At 38.8% G+C, this 25343-nt stretch overlaps 2 protein-coding genes and 2 long non-coding RNA genes across 4 annotated transcripts; 1 reads left to right on the forward strand and 3 right to left on the reverse strand.

The window, feature by feature from the left end:
* Positions 1 to 4760: 4760 nt before the first annotated feature.
* Positions 4761 to 5272, reverse strand: LOC311292976. The gene is made up of 3 exons (XR_014627863.1): positions 5104 to 5272; positions 4954 to 5030; positions 4761 to 4814 (listed from the first exon to the last, which is right to left on the reverse strand). It is a non-coding gene; the product is annotated as an uncharacterized lncRNA (long non-coding RNA).
* A 100-nt stretch (positions 5273 to 5372) lies between these two features.
* Positions 5373 to 5976, reverse strand: LOC311294010. Its single transcript, XR_014628004.1, has 3 exons — positions 5863 to 5976; positions 5702 to 5764; positions 5373 to 5570 (listed from the first exon to the last, which is right to left on the reverse strand). It is a non-coding gene; the product is annotated as an uncharacterized lncRNA (long non-coding RNA).
* Positions 5977 to 10914: 4938 nt separating this feature from the next.
* rilpl2 (Rab interacting lysosomal protein-like 2) lies at positions 10915 to 19339 on the forward strand. Its single transcript, XM_084413662.1, has 4 exons — positions 10915 to 11341; positions 14560 to 14711; positions 14879 to 15004; positions 18099 to 19339. The coding sequence occupies exons 1-4, from the start codon at positions 11045 to 11047 to the stop codon at positions 18118 to 18120; spliced, it is 597 nt and encodes a 198-aa protein (XP_084269788.1). The 5' UTR covers positions 10915 to 11044; the 3' UTR covers positions 18121 to 19339.
* Positions 19340 to 19691: 352 nt separating this feature from the next.
* kmt5ab (lysine methyltransferase 5Ab) lies at positions 19692 to 24731 on the reverse strand. Its single transcript, XM_084413661.1, has 8 exons — positions 24617 to 24731; positions 24289 to 24365; positions 23792 to 23912; positions 23541 to 23703; positions 23349 to 23439; positions 22713 to 22772; positions 22451 to 22641; positions 19692 to 20485 (listed from the first exon to the last, which is right to left on the reverse strand). The coding sequence occupies exons 1-8, from the start codon at positions 24624 to 24626 to the stop codon at positions 20275 to 20277; spliced, it is 924 nt and encodes a 307-aa protein (XP_084269787.1). The 5' UTR covers positions 24627 to 24731; the 3' UTR covers positions 19692 to 20274.
* Positions 24732 to 25343: the final 612 nt, after the last annotated feature.

Genomic DNA, 25343 nt, shown 5'->3' on the forward strand with positions numbered 1-25343 from the left:
GAGAGAGAGAGAGAGAGAGAGTGTGTGTGTGTGTGTGTGTGTGTGTGTGTGTGTGTGTGTGTGTGTGTGTGTGTGTGTGTGTGTGTGTGTGTGTGTGTGTGTGTGTGTGTGAGAGAGAGAGAGAGTGAGTGTGTGTGTGTGTGTGTGTGTGAGAGAGAGAGAGAGAGAGAGAGAGAGAGAGTGAGTGAGTGAGTGTGTGTGTGTGAGAGAGAGAGAGAGAGAGAGAGAGAGTGAGTGTGTGTGTGTGTGTGTGTGTGTGTGTGAGAGAGAGAGAGAGAGAGAGAGAGAGAGAGAGAGAGAGAGAGAGAGTGTGTGTGTGTGTGTGTGTGTGTGTGTGTGAGAGAGAGAGAGAGAGAGCATTCAACCTCCCTCAAATATTCCACCTTTTCATCACCCAACTAGAGATGTACTCTGAGGCGCGTGTGACAGTCGTTGCTCTTGGCCATCGGGAGGCATTCCAGCACTCAAGATTCCCTGCTACAGAAAGCAATATTAAAGCGTCTGATATTTCTCAGGTGAAGAATAATTTTTAAATATGAATCATTATAAACTTGTCAGATCTTTTTGCAAATTTGTCTGTAAGGGTTCCCACACCTTGGTTACACCTACATACACCCAGGGATGGGCAGTATTTCAGATACATGTATTTAAAATACATATTTGAAATACAAAATACTATTTGGAGTGGAAAAAGAAGCACTGATGAATGATACACCACAGAAATCTTCAGCTTTTAGTTTTATTGTATATTAAAAAATAATAATCGAAAAGAGGTAAATAGTGTCAAAGGAATGTAAATTAATTCTAATTCTACTTTTAAATTTTAGATAGACTTTCTAATTTTAATAAACTTATAGAAACAAATAAACTTTACATAAAATAAACATAAAATTACTTAAAAAGCATTTAAAAAAAAAACCTCAATATGATATTGAGAATTGTGAAACCATGATATTGTTACTGTGAAGTAAAATTGATATTTTGGTGATATCGCCCATCCATATTCTTTGCTAGATAGCAGAAAAGGTTCCCACAGTTTTACATACAGTATGATTTTTTTAATAGTGTTCACCACAAGTAATAGACTACATTGTAACCAGAAATAAGTATATAAATGGCTGCTATTTTGCATAAGTTTATTTGTAATTGCCAGAAAGAAAGAAAGAAAGAAAGAAAGACAGAGAGGGCAAAGATGAGGTTAGGAATGTAAAGTCAGTAGCCCTATATGTAGTTTCTTCATTCACTGTGACCTATACATGCACTGGATGGCCAATTTCACATGTATTTTCTGTATTTTCAAAATACAAAATACTGTATTTGTATTTAAATAAAAAAAATTCACACAGTATTTTGTATTTGTATTTTAAATACATTTCCATGTATTTATGTCCATCTCTGCATACACCTAACTTCAAATTCAGGGACTTTCCAGATCCAAATACCGTCAAATTCAAGGACTTAAAGGTGCATTGCGCAACATTTCATGTTAAAAATACCTGTTTTTCTAACCCATACATGCTTAAACAATTGCCTGATGGGCTGAATGAGCCCTTCTATGATCACTGCGATTGCCTCTATAATCCTGTACAGTAAAATAAATAAGAGGGATTCGGGTCGGAATCGACTGGGCGTGACGTCATGCGCGTTCACGCTCACCTGGCTATGTCTGGCAGGTTTGTGTATTCGCCGCCATTATCCGCATCAGCGAAGACAACTCAAGCGACTTTTGCAAAAGTAGAAGATGGATTCAAAGAGACCGGCTTCTAGTTCATCCCAAACCCCAACGCAAACTCCTCGTAACCGAGTGCACAACTCTGGTTGCAGTTTCGCGTGTCGCCAGAAGGGGGCATAGTTCTGCAAAAACTCAGAGACTTGCACCTTTAATGTGGGAACACATTTGTTGTGTTAAACAACAAACGTTGAGATTCCATCGTAGTATTTTGTGCGCGCGTGAACGTCATGGCAATGTAAAACACAAAGTACCTCACATGGGAAACACTTACTGTGATGTGTAAATGCCCATAACTAACGTAAATCAAGCAAGCTAGTGTGCACAGGCCACGAAATGTTGGCAAAATAACACTGTGTCCGGAGGGAATAATATGGATTTTTTTCTAGAAAACTTCTTGCACAAAATAAATTCAAGCACCTTCAAGGACCTGTATCTCTGCATGTTTATTTTCCAAAACTTTCCAGGGCCTTGATTTATTTATTTTTCAGATTCACAAACTTTCAAGGATTTCAAGGACCTGTGGGATCCCTGCAAAAAGTATTCTCGTCGCTTGATAAACTTGTGGTTGAGCCACTGTAGTCACTTGGACTATTTTAAACATTGTCTTTACTAACTTTCTGGGCCGGCAAGTTTCAATTACAGAGAAGCCAATATGGAGGAGTGAGATAGCTCTCAGATTTAATCAACAATATCTTAATTTGTGTTCCAAAGATGAACAAAAGTCTTACGGGTTGGAACAACATGAGGGAGAGTAATTACTGACAGAATTTAAATTTCTGGGTGAACTAGCCCTTTAAGGTTTTTGGGCCAATCACAATGCACTGGATCGCTGGCCAATCAGGGCACACCGTGCTATTCAGAAATTCTTGATGAGCTTTGTAAAAATCGACTCGTTTCAGAAAGGTGAAGCATAGAGGAGCAACAATGATGTACAGTATGTGTAAAATAATGACTTTTTTTTTAACCTAAAACCGCGTAAACACATTGCATTAAACTAAATACACGAAATAATGTTCTTTTTTAGAAACATCATATGACCCCTTTAATGCCTTATTCTGCATGACCATATTCTACGTCCCTTAATCCTACCTAAACTTAATACCTTACTAATTATTAATAAGCAGTAATAAGAAGTTTATTGAGGCAAAAGTCGTAGTTAACAGTAAGTTAATAGTGAGAATTGGACCCTAATCTACTTAAGCAACATGAATCAATTCACAACAACACTGTACCACAATGGAAAAAGGCAGCAGTCAGACACACCAGCAGAGGAAAAAACTAATACACGCCTCAGTAAAGATCAGTGAGTATTTATACTCCCTTTCTCTCCTCTAAGACCAAGAGCAGAGCAATGAGAGCTTTCACCTGACACTACTTTACCTGAGACAAGAGAGAAAATGAACAGCTACTGCCACACAGTGTGTGGCAAACAAGAAAATATGTCCCACAACATTGTTTACTTTCACTTTCATTTTAGCGTGATTCTGGGTGGAGTGTGTCAATTAACGACGGAAGGAAGTTGTATTTAAAGGGAGTGTGTCATACCTGAATCAGAAGCGTCATCCGTTTGTTTGCACATGAGGGTTGCCCGTATGAGTGATGGTTTACGGTGGAAAGACGGCTGCGTGTCAATCAGCTGTTTCACGTGTAACTTATGTCTGGTGCGTGACTGAAGCATTGCATTTCCAGACCAACTGTCGTGAGCTGTCCTGAAGACAAGGCAAAAAACGCTTATCCACCTATCTGGTGTCTGTTGACCCGCGATACTCATTGGTGCCTTCTATACCTGCGAACGTGGATTAGCGTGACGCGGTCGGTTTCCGGCACGGGGTTCGGATCTCGAAGACCAGAGACCGCTAGTGTGAACTTCATTTTTTTTTTTTTTTTTTTTTTTTTGTCCTTTTCGTTTTTTCTGAGTGATTGTGATTTTGAGCATATGTGGAAGAATAAATATCCCTTGGGAAATGACCTTTTTTCTTGGATTATTATTATTTGTTGTGTAACAGGTGGTTACATTTCGTGCTATCCTGGGTTAAGTTAACTTTTGACAGGTTTAATCCTGTCTGGCGCCCGAAGTTTTTTTCTTTAAAATAATTATTTAAGTTAGGGCGGCGACCACCGTTACAGAGTGGCGCCCGAACAGGGACCTGACTTGAAACCTGCTTGAACTATTGAACACTTGAGAGGAAAAAAAAAAACTCTGAAACATTGTGATTCGTAAACTTTATTTTTTTTTGATGGAAAATTAGTGAAACAATGAAATTGTCTGAATTTATCTTGTAAATTGTTTATGCTTGAATTATTATTTTGTGTATAAACTGTGAACGCTAATTGAACAATTAGAGTTGTTATCGCTAAGGTGTCACAGTAATTGATAATTGTTTGAAGAATTGAAATAAGTGAAGGTGAATTACTTTGAATACTTATTGTTTTTGATTTACTTAGTGTTTTTGAGATAATACTGATTGAACAGTTGTGAAAAATTGTATTTTGTTGTTTAGTAGAAATATTTCAGGGACAAACAAACTGACACACATCTCATTTACTGATATTTATTGTTTTTCACACTCAACATTCTTACACTCAATCACAGCACTCATGGCGCATACCCCTCCTTCCCAAACTACTTTTGTGGAAATTGAGCCTCCACCAGACATCTCAACTCCAGTATGGCCGCCTGCACTGCGACCGTGGATGCCTCTGGTACCACCTCCATGTGCTCCTGTGTTCTACCACACCCCCACTCCACTCAGTCCTGTTCATCCTGGAGCCCGTGTGCACATGTCCACTCCTGTTCTGGCTGGGAGCACTCCAGTGCAAACTCTCACCTGGGCACCACAAGTGGATAACATGCAACTTTGCACCTCATCTGAAGGTGGAACTCCTTCTTCAGTAGCACAACATGACCTGCCTAACATTCTACCAACTCCTGGAAGGGAAATACAAGAAGTCACTGCCCGGGTACAAGGGAACTGGGATACCTTGTTTGACTTAATGGCAAGACAAGAAAGAAGAGTGAATGAACTTACCCAGGAAGTGAGAGATACCTCTTCTCATCACCAGAGCCAGATTGCTGATCTTGCTGCAAAAGTGGAGGATAACAAAAAACAAGTTTTAACCCTGTTTACTACCACTAAGCAACAAGAGGAAACTGAAGCAGATAACCTGACTAAAGCGATGAAGTTAATGATCACGGAAGAACTCCAGAAGGTGGAATCTACCTTGGTGTCCGAACTACGATTCATGGTTGATCAACTCCAAGCAGAGGTTCAGCAGGACATCAAAGCTGTTCAAAACACTTTCCAAACAAGCCATAATAAGATAACTTCACAACTCCAACAATGTGTTACTCAAACTGATCAATGTCTCACCGGTTTCAAAGAGTTGAAAAGTGAAGTGGAGAAAGGATTTCAAAGTGTCAAAAAAAATGCAGATCAACAAAAGTTAAGTGTATTGACACCACCAGATCCCAGCACAACCAGTACTTTATCCCAGCCATCTCCTGCTGCTCCAGTGACTCCTTCAACTTCTTCAACCCCTCCTTTAACATCTGTGGTTAAAAGTGACCATATTAAATTAACTTTCCCCACTTTTGGAAGGCCTTCAGACGATGCAGACCCCCTATTGTACTTAACCAAATGTCAGGATTTTTTGGCTATACATCCCCTGACAGATGCAGACATCCTGGCTACCTTCCGAACTGTCTTGTACGGAACAGCACGTGACTGGTGGGAAGTCAGACGGTCCACCATAACCACTTGGAATGAGTTTGAGACTGCATTTCTATCTGCTTTCCTTTCTGAGGATTATGAGGACGAACTGGCTGAACGTGTCCGTACTAGGATTCAAAGAGACACAGAATCTATTAGAGACTTTGCGTTTTCTTACAGAGCTCTCTGTAAAAGATGGAAGGCAGATTTTACAGAGGGTGAGATTGTGAAGATGATACTTAAGAATATCAAGCCGTACCTTGCCAGCCAATTGCGTAGCCGAGTGAATACTGTGGAAGAGCTGGTAAAATTAGGACATCAACTGGAAAAAGATTATGAGCAACAGCTTCGTTATGATTGTGGTCGAATGGGCCCTAAGCATCAAGCCACATCACAAAGACCCTCCTCAAACCAACCTACTGAGAAAATCCCAGTTCAGTGTTGGAGATGTAGAGGACAGCATCCACCAGGAAAATGTCCACACTATACCTCTCCCCAGTCACCTCAGACATCTGGTCCACAGTATTCCACCAGCGGCAAACAACCTTATCACCCCAAGTCAGGTGGTCATCTGTCCAACAACTCTGTTGCAGCAACAAGAAGTCATAAGTCACAATCAGCAACCAAGAAAACCTCCTCCTCATCTACAAGCTCTAATGAACGTGTAGCGATACCTCAACAACTAGTTGTTCCCCTTTGTATCGATGCCTGGTCAGGTAAAGCCATTGTGGACACTGGTGCAAGCTACACACTCATCAATGAGAATCTCATGAGGCAGCTTACATCCCCGGACCAGCTGCAACCGTGGTGCCGTGGTCCTCTTTATCTGGCAAATGGAAAAGCAGAGACTCCATTAGGATGGCTGAATACCACAATTAATTTACATGACCAAGCCTTTACCTTACCTACTGCTGTACTTTCATCCCAAGCTCTAGCCTATGCTGTAGTCTTGGGGTTGGACTTTATTTTCTTCAGTGGGCTGCAACTCAATGTCATTGATCAAAAATACTCCTTCAAGCTGGATCCTTCAAAAGAGTACCCCTTTCAACCAGGAAATCCAAGTGTGCCAAATGTAAGTCCCCAAAAAGAGAGATGTCAACTTAATGAAGCCACACAAAACCTTTCCTTATTAACTTCTGTGCCCCCTCCATCATCACCATTGCAAATTCAACACCCGGATGGTATTGACGAACAGACATTGATAAAAAATGCTGTAGACGCTGCTCATTTACCCTTTGATGATAAGCTACAGTTACTCCAAATCCTGAACGAAAGCCCTCAGGTGTGTACTCTCCGTACTGGACGTACTGAGGTTCTCCAACACAGCATCTATGCCACCAGCCAAGTCCCCATTAAACAACGGCCATACCGTTTGTCTCCCCTCAAGCAACTTGCCCTGGAGGAGCAACTTGATGAGATGTTGAGGCAAGGAATAGTTGAACCATCCCACTCTGGTTGGGCATCACCGGTGGTCTTAGTACCCAAAAAAGACGGCAAATTTAGATTTTGTGTGGATTATAGAAAAGTTAATTCTGTAACAGAAAGTGACGCTTACCCTCTTCCCAATATAACAGAAATTCTGGAATCCCTCTCTGGGGCCGCCATCTTCTCAACGATTGATCTAAACAGTGGATATTGGCAGGTGACCATGGACCCCAACAGCAAAACCAAGACAGCCTTCATCACTCCTGCAGGTCTCTATCAATTTAATGTTATGCCGTTTGGGCTCAAAAATGCTCCCGCAACTTTTCAGAGGCTCATGGAGACAGTTCTGGGAGAACTAAGGAGAAAAATATGCTTTGTGTACATCGATGACATCATTGTGTACTCGCCTTCAATAACCCAGCATTTCCACGACCTCCAGACTGTCCTCCATAGACTAGAAACTGCTGGTCTCACCATAAACTTGAAGAAAAGTCAATTTTGTCTTCAAGAGCTCACTTTCCTAGGACATGTTGTAAGTGTCAAGGGCATTTCAGCAGACCCATGTAAGACTGAAGCCATTCATGCCTACCCTGTGCCTACGAACTTGAAGGAAGTTCAGCGGTTCCTCGGGTTAGCAGGGTGGTATCACCGTTTCGTTCCGAATTTTTCCAAGATTACTGAACCCCTCAATGCACTGAAAAAGAAGGGACATAGTTTTCAATGGTCAATTCCGTGTCAGCAAGCTTTTGACCAGCTTAAGTCTCACCTCACCTCACCTCCCATTCTGGGCCATCCCGATCTTCAGCGGCCATTCATTGTTTACACCGATGCCAGTGACATCGGCCTGGGTGCCATATTAGCACAACGTAGGGACGTAGGCAGAGAGGAGGTTATAGCCTATGCAAGCCGAACCTTAACTGGGGCCGAGCTCAATTATACTGCAACGGAGAAGGAATGTCTTGCAGTCATCTGGGCCCTGGAAAAGTGGCAACATTACTTGGAGCACAAGCTTTTTACAGTTGTTACCGATCATGCTGCGCTGCAATGGGTCATGAACTCCACGAAAACCACCAGCCGCCTCATTCGTTGGGTTCTGCGATTGCAGAAATTCGATTTTGTTATTGAGTACCGAAAAGGGAAGCTAAATGTAGCTCCGGATGCTCTATCCAGGTCTTCGGTTACCCCAGGATGTAACTTGTACACCAGCGGAAAAGACCCAGCACTGCCTGTATCAGATGTTGTCCTGTGGGACGAACAGCACAAAGACCCCGAAGTTACAAAATTATTGCAAGCAGTTGCAGATAATTGTGCGAGTCTGATTGACCAGTACGAAATAATTGAGGACAAATTGTATCACAAAACATACCTGACAAATAACCAACTACATTACAGAATCTACATCCCCAGCAGTCTCAGATCCACCCTTCTCCAGTACTATCACTCCACTCCCATCTGTGGCCATGGAGGAATCTACAAGACCTATAAGCGACTTCAGGAAGTAGCATTTTGGCCAGGAATGTGGTCAGCGGTGAAACAGCATGTGAGGACCTGTGTAAAATGTCAAACTCTGAAAAGTGATAACCGGAAGCCTGCTGGAAAACTACAGCAAATCACAACAAGCCGCCCAAACCAAATGCTGGGAGTCGACCTCATGGGTCCGTTGCCACGTAGCCCAAATCAAAATGAATACCTGCTGGTCTTTGTTGATTATTATTCTCGATGGGTTGAGTTGTTCCCCATTCGGAGTGCCACAGCAAAGAATGTTGCCTCCATCTTCAGAAAAGACATCCTGACACGGTGGGGCGTACCAGACTTCGTTCTCTCAGACAGAGGCGCTCAGTTTGTTTCATCTGTTTTCAGAGAGTTATGTGAGAACTGGGGTGTTACTCCCAAATTAACTACAGCCTATCACCCCCAAACCAACATGACAGAAAGAGTTAATCGAAATCTCAAGAGCATGATGGCGGCCTATGTGGACGACAACCATCAGAGGTGGGACCAGTTCTTACCAGAATTCAGATTCGCTCTTAATTCAGCCGTTCAAGAGACCACTGGATTAACCCCAGCAGAACTCCAGCTGGGTAGGAAACTCCAAAGTCCAATGGACAAAATACTCTCTGGGCCTAATCTAACCCCAGACACTGCCTCGTATGATGTAGTTCATCATCTTCATCTTCTGCAAACTCAAGCCAAAGAAAACAGCAAGAGAGCCAAAATGAGACAACTGAGGAACTATAACAAAAATAGGAGAGATGTAACATTCAAAAGCAAGGATCGAGTATGGTTGCGTAACTTTCCACAGTCTAATGCACAGCGTAAATTTAGTGCAAAACTAGCCCAAAAATGGAAAGGTCCTTACCGCATTATCAAGCAGCTGGGTCCGTTGAACTATCAAATAGCCCTTGAAGACACTGGAGAAGACGTACGTACAGCTCACGTTTGTAACATAAAAATGTGTTATCCAACGGCTGAGGAATTGGAGATACAAGAAAAGAAAAAACTCCTGGATATATTTCAAGAATCCTCTGATGACGAAGATTTTCTAGGATTGTAATCTGCATTTTCTCTCTTCTAAACAACCATAGGTTGTTTTCTTCTAGGGGGGGAGAGTGTGGCAAACAAGAAAATATGTCCCACAACATTGTTTACTTTCACTTTCATTTTAGCGTGATTCTGGGTGGAGTGTGTCAATTAACGACGGAAGGAAGTTGTATTTAAAGGGAGTGTGTCATACCTGAATCAGAAGCGTCATCCGTTTGTTTGCACATGAGGGTTGCCCGTATGAGTGATGGTTTACGGTGGAAAGACGGCTGCGTGTCAATCAGCTGTTTCACGTGTAACTTATGTCTGGTGCGTGACTGAAGCATTGCATTTCCAGACCAACTGTCGTGAGCTGTCCTGAAGACAAGGCAAAAAACGCTTATCCACCTATCTGGTGTCTGTTGACCCGCGATACTCATTGGTGCCTTCTATACCTGCGAACGTGGATTAGCGTGACGCGGTCGGTTTCCGGCACGGGGTTCGGATCTCGAAGACCAGAGACCGCTAGTGTGAACTTCATTTTGTTTTTATTTGGTTTTTTTTTGTCCTTTTCGTTTTTTCTGAGTGATTGTGATTTTGAGCATATGTGGAAGAATAAATATCCCTTGGGAAATGACCTTTTTTCTTGGATTATTATTATTTGTTGTGTAACAGGTGGTTACATTTCGTGCTATCCTGGGTTAAGTTAACTTTTGACAGGTTTAATCCTGTCTGGCGCCCGAAGTTTTTTTCTTTAAAATAATTATTTAAGTTAGGGCGGCGACCACCGTTACAAGTGGACTAACACACACATGACATATCAAGAGGAAACTTCTGAACCATGTCATTTTGTAAATTCAGTTAACCTTTTCAGAAATATGAATAAAAGTGTGTATTTTATATATTATTCAAAAGCACATAAAGTTGTGCACATTTTCACGACTTTCATTTTTGTATAAAAACTAAATTAGCAAATGTTTCCACATCATCTGTACATGAAATATGTTATAATTTAGCAGTAAACAAACGCATACTGTTCTTAAAGGGATAGTACTGAAAATACAAATTCTGTCATCATTTACTCAGCCTCAAGTTGTTCCAAACATGTATGGATTTCTCTCTTCTGCTGAACACAAAACAAGATATTGACTTCCATAGTATTCCGATCAACAAGTTTGGTTACCAACATTCTTATCTTCTTTTGTGTTCAGCAGAATATATAAATAAATTCATACAGGTTTGGAACAACTTGAGGGTGAGCTGTCCCTTTAAGCGAACATCTTCTGTGTATAATAATGCATTTATATTGTGTGTATTTGTTGCCAATTGCCAGCTGGTTCCGTTGAACAGCTTATAAATTGTATGACATTAACAAAATGTAAGCGTTTTCAAATTAAATTTCTCACAGAATTGTTTCACGGGATTGTTATGGAGATGTTAGCGGGAATAACAGTCACTCATGCTTCATTAACCGTGTTGTTCATGGAGCGACTCTGCCATTGGCTGGTTAACACGTCAATCAAACGCTCGAAGTTCCAGTAAAGTAGATGAGCCAGTTTGGAAGAGGAAGTTGTCGGGTAATTTGTGAATACAGTGGGACAGTGAGACCAGCTGGACTCGCCATATCTTTGGGAAAGTTACTGTGTTTTGAGACAGAATGGAAGGGCGACTGGACAGTTCACCCATGGAGGCTTTCGACAAGGACGTGTTGGAAATGACTGTTGAAGATGTTTATGACATTTCCTACGTGATCGGCAGAGATTTATTAAAAGTCAACACAGGTGGCCGGGAATTCTCGGATTTACAGTTCAAAATCGTCCGTGTGCTGGAAATGTTTGAGACAATGGTGAACAAGTACAATCTGTCGATGGAGGAGCTGAGGATGGAGATGGATAATATGAAGCGAGAGATGGACAGAGTTGTAGCAGAAGGTTCGAGTGGTAATACTAACAATGTGAGTGGGTTCATGTAATGTTGAAGTTCAGAGCAAAATTCATAAGGTGTGTAGCCTATATATATATATATATATATATATATATATATATATATATATTAGTGCTGTCAAATCGATTAATCACATCTAACAAAAGTTTGTGTTTACACTATAATATATTATATATATATATATATTTGAATATGAATATGTCTGTTAATATACAGTATACACTAGTGATGTATGTCTCGAGACCGGTCTTGGTCTCGAGACCACGGTCTTGTCACGGCCTTGACGGTCTTGGTCTCGGACCTCTCGGTCTTGTCTTGGTCTCGCTGTCTCAGACCGACATAGTGGTCGGGAATTTAGCAATACAATAGGCTACTACAATATCCACGACGACACAACGTTCGATAATGCAACATTATTATCCGCAACGGAACGGATTGAAGCGCGTGTCCGAGTGAAGACAGTGCGGCGTGTGCGCCCAATATACGAGAAAACACTTTATCCGCGCCACTGATCGCAGCGGCAACGAGCACTTGATTTAAAAAACACATATCAGTGACATGATGGGTTTTTACTTCATTCAGGAGATTTTGGGTAACTGCACAAGTTACTGACAGATGACTTTGAGCGCACCGCCAACGGTGTGTGTGTGTGTAACCATAGCGACAAAACGACCAACTTTAGGATCCTGCACTTAAGCCTATCATTTCGTTTTTAAACATTTTATTATGTATTTAAAAGCTGCAGAATGGATTAATTTGGAGACTCCGAAATCGGCAGAGATAGGCAGGCATTTGCTTAGATGAATTTGTGTCTTTGATATCTCTGTGTGTGTGTGTGTGTGCGTGTGTGTGCATGTGTGTGTGTGTGTGTGTGTTGTTTGATTACAGACTACAGTATTGTATTTAAGATGGTGTTAGACTAACGTAAATAAATGGTCTTTTAAATATCATCTGCATATCTCCGTTGTGTTGACTAAACATTAGGCCTAATCCAAGTTTATAATTGCGTATCTTTAATTTGATGTTACGATTTCATCTACACATTAAGTATAATTTCAATTGGTTACATATTTCTCATTCTTTAGACAGTTGTTGGAGGAGCAAGATGGTGTTGGAGGTGTTTGATGTTTTGTCAGATGAACCAGTCAGTACCAGTCATGTCAGTCCTCAACAGTACACAAAAGTTAAGGGAGTCTAATAGTGCAGTAACAGCCGTCATGCAATTGCTACACATAGTTGATCTCACCCTGCAAAAACATTTACAGTGAGCTCACAGTCACACACATGACATGGTCTGTCTCTGTATTGTTCTGCCTGTGTAGTTGAAGTAATACCATCTAATATGTATTGAATGTAAACTGCGGCTGAACCCTAGTATGCTGCTGTTCTTGAATTCATATTGCTTAGCTTCAACACTAGTCTATTTTTTTTCCCTCCGGTCTCGACTTGGTCTCGGTCTTGGTCTCGACTTGGTCTGTCTTGATCTCGATACCCTTTGGTCTTGGTAGTGTCTTGGTCTCGGTTTAGGCGGTCTTGACTACAAGTCTAGTATACACACATATAAATATATTATATACTATATATTAGTGCTGTCAAATCGTTTAATCGCGATTAATTAATAGCATCATAAATAAAAGTTTGTTTACATATATATATATATATATATATATATATATATGTATGTGTGTGTATACTATATACACACAGACATAATATATAAATATAATAACATATACATATCAGTGAGAGTGTCGTAATTTAAGATGGAAAAATGCTGTTTTACAGATGTTAGAAATGTCACTTTCAAACAAAAGATTGCTATCAATTAACACACCCAGGTTTTTGGTTTAATAATGTTTGTTTTTTCTTTCTCAGAATTTATTAGTAGGAAATGACTAGTTATCCAAATTTTTTTTACATCAGCTATGCATTCCGTTAATTTTGTGAATTGGTATGTTTTGTTAGGGCGCAAAGAAATATAGAGCTGAGTAACATCAGCTTAACAGTGAAAACTAATGCCATGCTTCCTAATGATATCTTCCAAGGGTAGCATGTACAGAGTGAAAAGCAACGGTCCTAGTACTGAGCCTTGTGGTACACCATACTGAACGTGTGATTGATAAGACATCTCTTTGTTTACTGCTACAAACTGATAACGGTCAGATAAGTATGATTTAAACCATGCCAATGCAATTCCACTAATGCCAAAGTAATTTTCGAGTCGATTTAAAAGAATGTTGTGGTCGATAGTATCAAATGCAGAACTAAGATCCAGTAACACTAATAGAAATAAACCATTTGTAACTCTAATTAGAGGTGTCTCGGTGGTACGGTCTAAATCCTGACTGAAATCCTCGCAGATATCATTTCTTTCTAAAAAAAGAACAGTTGTGAGGATACTGCCTTTTCTAGTATTTTTTACCAAAAAGGGAGATTCAAGATCGGTCAGTTTTTAACTAGTTCTCTAGAATTAAGTTTTTCTAATAAGAGGTTTAATAACAGCCAATAAATTGGTACGTACCCTGATGACAATGATGAATTAATAATTTTAAGAAGAGGAGCTATGACTTCTAGAAGAATCTCTTTTAGTAGCTTAGTCAGTTTGGGTCTAACATGCATGCTCTCCAATATCAAAGAATGAATGGACTTGTTCCTCAGGGTGTCTATAGCACGAAGTCTGATGATACTGTAGTAGACGGTTTATTGGACTCTAACCCTAACCCATGGTTATAATTTTCTCTCTAATAATATCAATCTTGCAAGTATAGAAAGTAATTACTGCTGTGCTGTTTAGAAATGTCTCAAGTTGAAGCTTTATTTCTCTTTCATTTAGCCACTGTATCAAATAAATACCTAGGGTTGTGTTTGCAAAGTAAGCATACCTAGCAATTTGAATGCCTCTCTGTTCTGTATGCAGTATCACTATCCTTCCACGCAATGCGAAATACCTCTAGGTTTTTTTTCTTCCAGTTTCTCATTATATAACTCAAAGGGATAGTGCACTCGAAAAGTTGTCATCATATGCTCATATATGTATACATCATATACGTTACTAGTCTTATTGTGAACATGCATGCATATAGGCTATTTCTTTTTTCAACCTTTTAATCTTGTAACAAACGAGACTTTTTTAAAAAAGGGTCTATTTCCAGTTTGTGCAAACACTTAGGCTACTTGTATATAAAGCAATGTATGATTTATTTTATTATTATTATTATTCTTTTATAGGAAAGTGTTGGGCCAAACAAACTAGTTGTGGACTTAAAAGACCCAAACAGACCACGATTCACCATGCAGGAGTTAAAGGAGGTTCTGCAGGAGAGAAACAAACTCAAAGCCCAGCTTATGGTGGCCCAAGAGGAACTACAGCTCTACAAGAGGTAAGGCGTTGATTGTCAGGTTGGCTGAGAAAAAAGATATGAAAATGGAAGTCAGTAAGGTCCAATGTTCTTCAAAATACAAATTATTTTTCAGAAGACATGCAATATAGATTTGGATTTACATTAGGTCAAATTTGAGGTAAATGTACCATCTGATGTGCTTGCAGTGGGGTCCTCGGGTCAGAGCAAAGCATGGTGGAAATAAACCTGGACACGCTTCCGCAATCAGAACCAGAACCCAAACCCTCCAGTATTATAGAGGAGAACAAAGAGAAGAGCACTATTCAGAAACTGTGAGTGTTTGCCAATTTCTGCACAATGCCATGTCTTGACCTCTGTGCATTTCCAGGTCTATCTTATTTTGATAATCAAATAATTAAACTTATCAAGTTTATTCAACCAAAAGTAGGTATTAAAAATAGGGTTACGCTTTATTTTGATAGACCACTTTCGATATTCTACTCACTACAAGTAACTAGCCTACATGTCAACCAACTCTCATTACAGTATTAGTAGACTGTTAGGTTAAGGTTTGGGTTAGTAGAATAAGTTGTAGTTGCAAACTTACTTAAGCCGGGTGCACACTGTGCGATTTATTATAGTCCTTTACGATTGTTGCTTGTCTGACTGTACGAACATGATCCTCGCTGTAAGCCATGTCACACTATAAGATCTCAGTTGTCATTAAAGCAGAGCTATGCAGTTTCGGGGATTTCTTCGCTGTATTCTCGCTTTTTGCTCGCAGGTTTCCCTCTAGAGCTCCCCCTACAGCTTCGGAATAGATATTTGACAACACTGTCGAAAAACTCGTTGGCGACTCTCATATACCAGAGGCTAGTAGATCAACGACATCAAAGCAGATGGGACATTCTTTAAAACGTCTTCTTCATTCGGGTTCGAACAGTGTGAGGGAGCGCAATAATGATAGAATTTTAGCAGATGTTTTTGCCGTAAAGCAATTCGTTACGTCGCGAGACCTGATATCAAGCGATACTTCCTGACACTGCGGCCGGCGGCTCGCCGGCCCAAAGTTGCAAGGATGGTTTTTCAGCTCACCACCCTCGAGACAACCACCATTCAACCCGAAAAAAGTCATAGAACTATTCCAATGACTCTGAATCTGTTCGGTTAAGGTAAAAAAGTTACTTAGTTCACCTTTAATGTCAGACTGTACGGCTGTCAAGATGCATTAAAAATGGACGCGCGCAAGAAAAGTTGTCTGGAGTTCTACATCATCTATCAGACACGTTCGGTGATGTGAGCTGCGTTACACGCGCGATTGAACTGATGGATACAAAGAAATCTCTAGCGTTAATTTTGGTCATGTCTTGAAAAATGAAGTCACACTGCAGGACCATGAGTCAAATCTTCTGAAACTGCCAGAAATTCGTCGGAGGTAAAATGTGTAGGGCTGTAATCAACCAAAGAAATTCTTGGTCGACTAAAGTCCTGAAATTTTCTACTAAAAATCGACTAAAAATGACGTAAAAAAAAAAAAAACACTTTAAATTAATTAGCTGCGCACTGTGCGCCTTGTTGTCCGCCTAAATGAATTATAAATAAACATAAAAATCTAGTAGGCTATTTGCAGTATATTAAATCATTTTTTACGTAATTATTTTGCACTGAAATGAGTCTGACACACGAGTCTGTCGGCTCTGACAGCGTTGCGTCACGTGCACCTGCGCAATATCAGAGCCTATGATTTCCGAAAATAGTACTATGTTGTCAACTAGTGATATCATGACAAGAACTTTTGAGGAATATGTAACATAATTTAGACAATTGTTTTTGTCATGTGTATTATAATAACTGACAGACACTATAATTTCAGCCGCTCTGTGCAGATCGCGAACATAGAAGCAGCTTCGCGGCTGAGACACGAATAGACTATTAACTTAAAGCTTTTACTCTTAAACACAAAAGGCACGTCCACTTTAATAAAAAAAATTGTATTTATTAAACAAACCAGATCAAGTAATAATATCCAGCAAACCTTCTAGTAGCCTTTCTTCAATCTGTCTCTCTTCTCCAGTGGGTTGGGCTAATCCAAAAGAAGTGAAAACAAGGGGGGTGTTCTGAAGACAGACTGTTACCTGTGAAACAGCGGTGCTCTGAAAACACCCCCATTAGCAACTAGTGCTTTCCACCTGATGAAATGAACGCGGCAAAACTAATGAAATGAACGCGGCAAAAAATCGACCAATCAGAATTTTGGTCGAGCCAGAACGTATCGACCAAATAATCGACTAATCGACTGGGAGATTACATCCTTAAAAATGTGATTGGAACAGTCATTAATCGGCTGTCGGTGAACATGTCAAACTAGCGATCAAAGACTTCAGATTTTAGCCTAGGATCAGAGGATTCTTTTAGGATTTGCAAAATTTGTCGCAGACGGCCAAATCGTGGCCAGAATCGCACAGTGTGAACCGGCTTTTGGGGAGCATCAAAATAAAGTGTTAGCAGATAACAGACAGTCTAACACTCCAATGAGAGTCATTTGACATGTCGGTGCAAATTTACTTATAGTTAGTAGAACGTTTTAACTATCCAAATAGTGTTACCAAAAATAGTTGATATGATAGACAGTTTTAATCTTAGTCTTCAGTGTCACATGATCCTTCAGAAATCATTCTAATATGCAGATTTTTTTCCTTAAAAAATTTAAAAAATCTTAATTCTGAACTTTAGACCGCTATGTAAATGGAATTAAATACATACATATACATACCAGTATTGCAGAGCAGGGGGGGGGGGGGGGGGTGTGTGTGTGTGTATGTACCTGTAAAATCTTGTAGAATTTCTTGACCTTTTTACATTTATTGAAGACTCATGTGAGTGGGAGGTTTGGAGTCTTGCCCACTGGAGTTTGCCCATCTATCTCGAGTTAGTCATGTTCATTTGAATCATTATGATGCATAGTGTTTCAAAACAGCTTTACAGAGAGACTGTATTTTGTCAGTATAGCCTCACAAGGAATATGCTCTAATGTCTTTGAGTGCCAAGTGAGCTAACCAAAGACAACTGTGACAAAGCTCCTCAAGATGAAGAGAGAAACTGAGAGAACCCCATCCTGTGGGAACAAATGATGTCCAAATTACAATAATATTTAGCTCTGTAAGTAATAGAAGTCACATAGTCAATGAATAGAGCAAGTATGAATTCAGTCCTTGTGCATCTCGGCCAGTTGATGTGTTTGGCAGCCTTGATAAATACGAGCAAAACAGACCATGGGAAAATGTATTTTGAGTTTGTCCTCTTGGTATTGCATTCAAAATAATCACAAAATTCTAACACCTAACATTAACTTATTTGGTGGTGTAAAGTATGTATTTTTGGCTCAATGTTTGTCTTGCTGATAAACCATTTCTCTCTCTTTTTCAGGTTCTCATTTCGACAAAAATAGTCATCTGCAAAACCTAACCAGGATTTAGTACAACAAACCAAACACATCTGAAACAAGCCAGGCCCTTTCCTACAGAGCGAGGAGAGATGCGATGAAGTGACTTTTTTTTTTTTTTACAATACTGACCCATTTCTGGCTGGAAATCCTTTGCCTAACTTCTACTCCTAGTTTTTAAATGAGTACGTTTTTATCTTGGTGTTCGTACCTGTTCTCACTTAGTTCATAATTGAGTGTGAAGCCAATCATGAATGAGTAGATGTCAAAAACACGAATGTAACTAACATACATTTGCATTTTTACTACATCCATTTTCATCACCATTCTTCCAATACCCCAGTATGTATTACTGTATGATATTACAATAATCAGTTTTAATCAGTCATGTTATAATTAGCACAAAGACACAGTTTAGAGCTGATTTTGGTGACAGTAGTAAGCATATAATCTTAAATGCATTGATTTGCTCTCTTAGATCTTACTGAATTAGAAAACACCTTCAGACTGAATCTGTTGCAACGGTTGACAAGCTTTTGGACTGAAACTATCCATATGACTTTTGCATATCACTTTCAATTCCTAATTTCAATAAACTAGAGATTGTGGAGTTAAATTTAAGAGGTACTTCAACTAAAATACTTTTTTATTTTTAGGTAAAGCACCTACCAGGTAATGTTTAATAAGGTATATGAAGTCGTAAATTGTGGGCCATATGAATGTAAAAGGTACTAGACCTCTGGACAATTATGAAAGAGGGTTATTTTTCTGCAATGATATAAAAAACAATGCTGTTCTTAATATCTGGACCCTGTTGTTTGTTCATGGATTACTGGGTTAACCTGGATTTAACGCTTAATATATTATTCATAAGCTTAAAATGATTTGATTTAATTTATTAAATGTAAACAAAAAAGAGAAGTATATGTATCTAGCTCTCTTGCATAAGAAATCTAATAATGTAAAATTATTTTTCCTTGTTTGATCTGATATGTTCAACCTGTTGAAATGGCAAAATGAAAATCAAGTATTACGCATTTACGTACAAACACATTTAATATCCAGCTTTCAGGCAGCTTTTGTTTTTATTTTAAGGTTTTGTTTTAAGGTCCAGAAAGTACTTGTTAGGCATATGAAGATATTGAAGTCAGTTGCTTGCTTATTGGATGTTTCATATATAAAAATGTTTTTTCATGTTTGAAATGCAATAAAAATCTTTGGTCACAAAAAAAAAAAAAAAAAAGGATAATGACTGAATTATTTAATAACCAGTAATATTTATTTCCTATATAAGTGTTTACAGGGCTGATTTCCAGCGTTACGCTCCTTTACGTTAGCGCCTAACATGGGTTTTATTAATAGGTTTTTATTTGGATTGCAAAGGGCTTTATTTCAAGAATAAACTAAATAGTTTCATGATTAAATTGAACTGCCTAAAACAACAATCATTATACAAAGTGCATTTGCAACTGAACATTTAACACCATTCATTTTTAAATAAACACACGTGTGCTTATGTAATGCTGCAAATCCTTAAACTCAACTAAGGTTAAAGACAAAGGACTCAACACTCACAATTAAAAAAAAAGTGGTATAATTGCTTCACAATTAAACAATTTTGCCTATACAAATGTACAGTAACTACTCATTTGAATATTCTCTTATCCTTAAAGTCATAGACAGATATTCTTAAACATTACACATTAAAATGAATAGCTCACCCAAAACAAGAAGCTTTTGTCCTTTACTCACACTCGTGTCAATCCAAACATCTACACCGTTCCCCTCCTGTGCAAAACATGAATTATGATATTCTTTGAAGCTTGAAAATTTGACTCCACTGACTGGACAAAAACAGCTAAAACATTCTTCAAACTATTTCATGTTTTCTTCTGAAGAAAACCAAGTCCTAAAAGTTAGGAACATCATAAGTGTGAGTAAATTAAATTTGAGTGAACTTTCCCGGTTAGACGATTAGCTAAAACGGTTCACATCATTCAGCCTTAACCCAAGGTGTATTCGTTTAAAAGTTAAACTTTCATAAGACAAATTCATATTATGGTACGATCTATCACAGTCAACTATTTTGGAAACTCCGACATGTCATGTCCACAATACACTACTCCATTAGACACGATCAGCAACTCAAGTAAGAGTGAACTACAGCTTGAGCCAAGGATGAGCAGCGAGGGCTTCTTTACTGCGGTCCCCGTAATCATACAGCAGCTCCTCGTCCTCCTCCAGGTCTCTGGAAGCCAGGAAGATGAGGTGAGGTGTGCCGTTTATAGCATGTAGTTTGGTCTGAAGGTTGCCATTTTTACTGTGGTTGATCAGTCGGCCCAGACGGTTGGTTTCTCTGGTAGCATCAACACTAGAAAAGTGCACAAGCAATTATACTTAGAATATAGAGAAATTATGTGCAACTGAAAGCCTAACAACCCAATTTACACCTGGTGTTTTAATCAGTCTCTTTTATCCACTTCTGTCCTGATTTCTTCGAGGGGAGGGTCTATGGGCTTTTTCAGATCTCTCGATCTAACAGACAAAAACTTGCACAATATGTGACCCTGGATCACAAAACCAGTCACATGTCGCACGGGTATATTTGTGGCAATAGCCAACAATACATTGTATGGGTCAAAATGATAGATTTTTCTTTTATGCCAAAAATCATGAGGATATTAAGTAAAGATCATGTTCCATGAAGATATTTTGTAAATTTCCTACCGTAAATATATAAAACATTTATTTGTGTGAGTGAATGCAGCACAATCGCCAACATAAATGCACAACTTTAAAGGAGATTTTCTCAATGTTTCGATTTTTTTGCACCCTCAGATTCCAGATTTACAATAGTTGTATCTCAGCCAAATATTGTCCTATCCTAACAAACCATACATCAATGGAAAGCTTATTTAGCTTTCAGATTTTGTATAAATCTCAATATCAGAAAATTGACCTATTTGACTGGTTTTGTGGTCCAGGGTCACATATGAACACACACAGACACAGCTTTGGTTTCTGCTCTGACAGCCGCAAGATCAGCCGAACGCTGTGAGTGTGTGTTAGAAATCAGGAACACTGAGAGAACGTTGTGCTTGATACGTTTTTCATCTTAAAACCAAACTTGGGTCTCCAGTCGACAAAGTTTAAATCCCGTCTGGCTAGAGCTCTTCCCATAATGTTTAGATGTAAACAAGGCCACGGATCGCAATGTTCACGTCAAATCTGCGTTAAAGCATATGAATGGCCATTCAGAGATTCTTTACACCAGAATCTGATGTTTGAATTATAGGACCCTGTTTACACCTGGTTATTAAGATGCGTTTTGGTCGATAAGATGATCACAAATGGACAACATTAAATACAGGTGTAAACGGGGTCTAAAACGATTTGAGCTTGTCCACTTTCAGAGGGATTTGATTGGATTTCTTTCGTAGTGTAAACGCTCATGCGTTCAAGCAGCCTCAAAAGACGCCTACTCTCCGTCTACTGGCTTAAAGCATAAACATTATTGGAAGTGCGCTAGCCAGACGGGATTTAAACTTTGGCTGGAAACCCAAGTTTGGTTTGAAGAGAAAAAAACGTACCCATTTTCTCACCATTCCTGATTTCTAACACACACACACTCACATCATCGTCATCTCAGTGCGTGGCAGCTTATTTTTGTCCATTAGATCTAAAAAAATTATAATAATTAAAAAAAGAAACACTACCCACCCCTCAAATAAATCAGGAGAGAAGTCCACTTTCAAAGACAAGAGATGGACTTACAGGGTTCCAACACCTTGGTTAACTTCAAATTCAAGGACCTTTATAGGACTTCCCAGGTCCAATACCCTCAAATTCAAGGACTTAATATGTGAACACATTTGTAGTGTCGAACAACAGACGTTGAGGTTCAATCGTAGTTGTTTTATGCGTGCGTGAACATCGCGGCAACATACAACACAAAGAACCTCACACAGGAAACACTTAACGTAACGTGTAAATGCGCGTAGCTAATGTAAATCAAGCAAGCTAGTGTGCATAGGCCACGAAGTGTTGGCGAAATAAACACATTAGCGGACCGGAGGGAATAATATGGAATTTTTTTCCAGAAAACTAAATAAATTCAAGCACTTTCAAGTACCTGTCTCTATTATGTTAATTTTCAAACACTTTCCAGGGCCTTGAATTATTTTTTTCAGATTCACAAACTTTCAAGGAACCCTGGATTTAAACACCAGGTGTAAACAGAGATGCGTCTCCCTCGTCTACTTGTGATCCGATCGACCAAAACATATTTTAATACCTGTAAACAGGGCCATAAAAAATAAAACATCCAAATACTCACCAGTAGGTTTTGTCGTGGTAGCGGAAGTAGTACATGTAGCAGCCCGTAGAGGGATCTTGAGCGTACTGAGATTCTCTTGCTTTAGCATCCGCGATCTCTAACAGATCCCCATGGTACTCCACTACAAACTGGTCTTTCTTAAACGCTCTGTCTGCAAAAATCCCTCTTCCTTTTCCTTCAATACATTTCACCTGATTAAAAATAGCAGATGCTTAAGCCAAGGAATGAAAGGTTTCACGTTACAACATTGTTAAAGGCTTACCTTGAGCCCCTCTTCCACATTGTTTCTGATGAGATCATCAATGTGCTGCTGCTTTTCACACTGTTTTAAAACAACATGCCCATATTTAGCATAAAAAAAAAAATAAAAAAAAAAATAATATATATATATATATATAGAGAGAGAGAGTTATGACATTCTGATTGAAAAATACCAGGTCAGAAATAAATAAAAATAAATAAAAAAAGTATAGATGGATGAATTGTTCACAATAAGCGTTGTTTTTTTTTACATTTTAAAACACTTAAAGGGATAGTTCACTTTGAAATTAATTTTTCATATGTTTTAGCTTACCTCAAGGGCATCCAAGATGTAGGTGTCTTTCTACCTACATCTTGCGTTTTCTCACACAAACCGCTCGTTTCGTGTCTTAGGCCATCAATGTGTACTTATGATGGGGAATTGTTTTAATTTGGACTCTGTGCTTGTGTTTTGAGACAGTGACCATAGACCTGCATTATATGACTGACAGACAAGAACGGTTTGACCTAAAAATATCAAAATTGAAACTACTGCGGAAACAAAGACACCTACATCTTGGATGTCCTTGAGGTAAGCTAAAACATATCAAAAATTAATTTCAAAGTGAACTATCCCTTTAACTAAGAGTTTACCAACCTTCAACTCAGCTTTGCTTTTCCTGCAACTTCGCCTAATAGGGTAATAATCTGTGACCTTTCGATTGAGTTCAGACTCTTTGCCTTTCAATCTGAAGAAAATAAGACAAATACACATGGTAAGAGGATCCTGCTAACAAAAAAAGGGACGTGTAACAGAAAACTCGACAGACAAACAATTTAATAGACTTACTTCCGGTCTGTTGACTTTTCACCATTCATTCTCTGCCCAGATTTGGTTTGCTTCCTCGTCCCAGAATCTTTCTGAGGCGCATCAATCTGATCATTATGTGCACAATTAAGGATCTTGCCAGTGTTTTCTTGTTTCGGTGCATTGAGCTCATCAGCATCTTTGACTAGCCAAAGAAAGAAAAAGAAAAAGTAGTAAGTAAAACAACTTTGACCATGATAAATGTGCATCTTTAATACGATATAAACAAATACCTTCAGTTTGTTTGCTCGAGTCCGCTGCAGAATTGTCTTCTAATATTGGGATGAGTGGGTTATTACGAAGCAGCTTGTTTTGAGTCAGACAACCATGGATTGTGAGCTGAACTTGGCATGTCTGAGACACAAATAGGCATTTGATCAAATCAATTTATTTTTAACTTCTTTAAAGGGATAGTTCACCAAAAAATTTAATTGTCATCACTCCCCTTCATCATGTTGTTCCAAACCTGTATGAGTTTGTTTCTTTTTTGTTGTTGTTGTTGAACACAAAAGACGACATTTTAAAGATGGTCGGAGATTGATTAACAAAAAGTAGGAAAAAAAAAAATACAGTATGGAAATCAATGGGTGCCATCAACTGTCTGATGAACAACATAAGGGTGAGTAAATAATGACAATTTTCATTGTTGGGTGATCCATCCCTTTAAGGTGATCACAGATCGATCAGTACAAGTAAAATACATTCATGATTTCAGACGCATCTCTCCTACCGTTGGCTTTCCGTGTTTGTTTTCTTTAGCCTGTTCAGCTTTCTCGTCCCCAGGTCTTCGTTTGCTCGACTTTTTGCCTAATGAGTACATAAATAAAGCATAAATTATTCGTATGCATACTGCGACTAACGTCAGGATTCGAGCTGCAAAAATTGATCGCAGAAATTAACGCGAATATAACGACACAAGATTAGCAACGTCAAAGCGTCACTAAATATCAGATCGATTCTAATAATCATCGTTTTTCACTAACAAACAGGTTCGCTAAACGGAAGCACGTCTGTGAGTCACATGCTGATTTTTTTTTTTTTTTATCTTATTATTTTACCTTTTCCCATCTTGGATTCGATTTCCAGCAACAAACAGATATGGTTATAAACAGCACAGCATGCTGAGATAAATAACTTGACGTCCGGCTGCCTGGGTTTTTAAATATCAATCGTAGCGTTCATTGGTCGAACTCTTGTAGAGTAGGCGTGTGATTGGTTTAAAAAACGCGGAAGCAGTAAACTACACGCGCCGTGCCTCCTGACGTACTTCCGGTATGATTTTTTATTTATTTTATTTATTTATTCATTCATTCATTCATTTTTATTCAGTGCCAGAAGAACAAGAGGTATACTCGCATTATCACATTAACATTAGCTGCCAGGAAATTATAATATATATATACATAATTTCCAGTCCTCTCAAAGCATTACATGTTTTGAAAAGATTGCTTTTTCAAAAAAGTTTGTTTTGAGCCCACTTCTTTTTATGTATATGGTATTTTCCTAATACAATAAATTACTGTATAATGTATGTTGATCTTAACATTCTGAGTATAAAAAAAAGCACATCAAATACAGTTATTTCTCACCCCTATTGTGAGGATAATGTTGGATGTATAAAGCAGATGTATAAATCAGCCTTTAGGTGCTGTTTGATTCTTGTTTATTAACCAGTTTAATACTTCAAACTTTGTTGACTCAAAGTTTTCATTTCAACAAAACAGGGACAAAATATACATTTGCTCACAAGCTTAAAAGTTTCCACTGAACACAGTTACAGTTTAG

This window comes from Rutilus rutilus (genome assembly GCF_951802725.1).
Source record: "Rutilus rutilus genome assembly, chromosome: 7".
Taxonomy (NCBI): Eukaryota; Metazoa; Chordata; class Actinopteri; order Cypriniformes; family Leuciscidae; genus Rutilus; species Rutilus rutilus.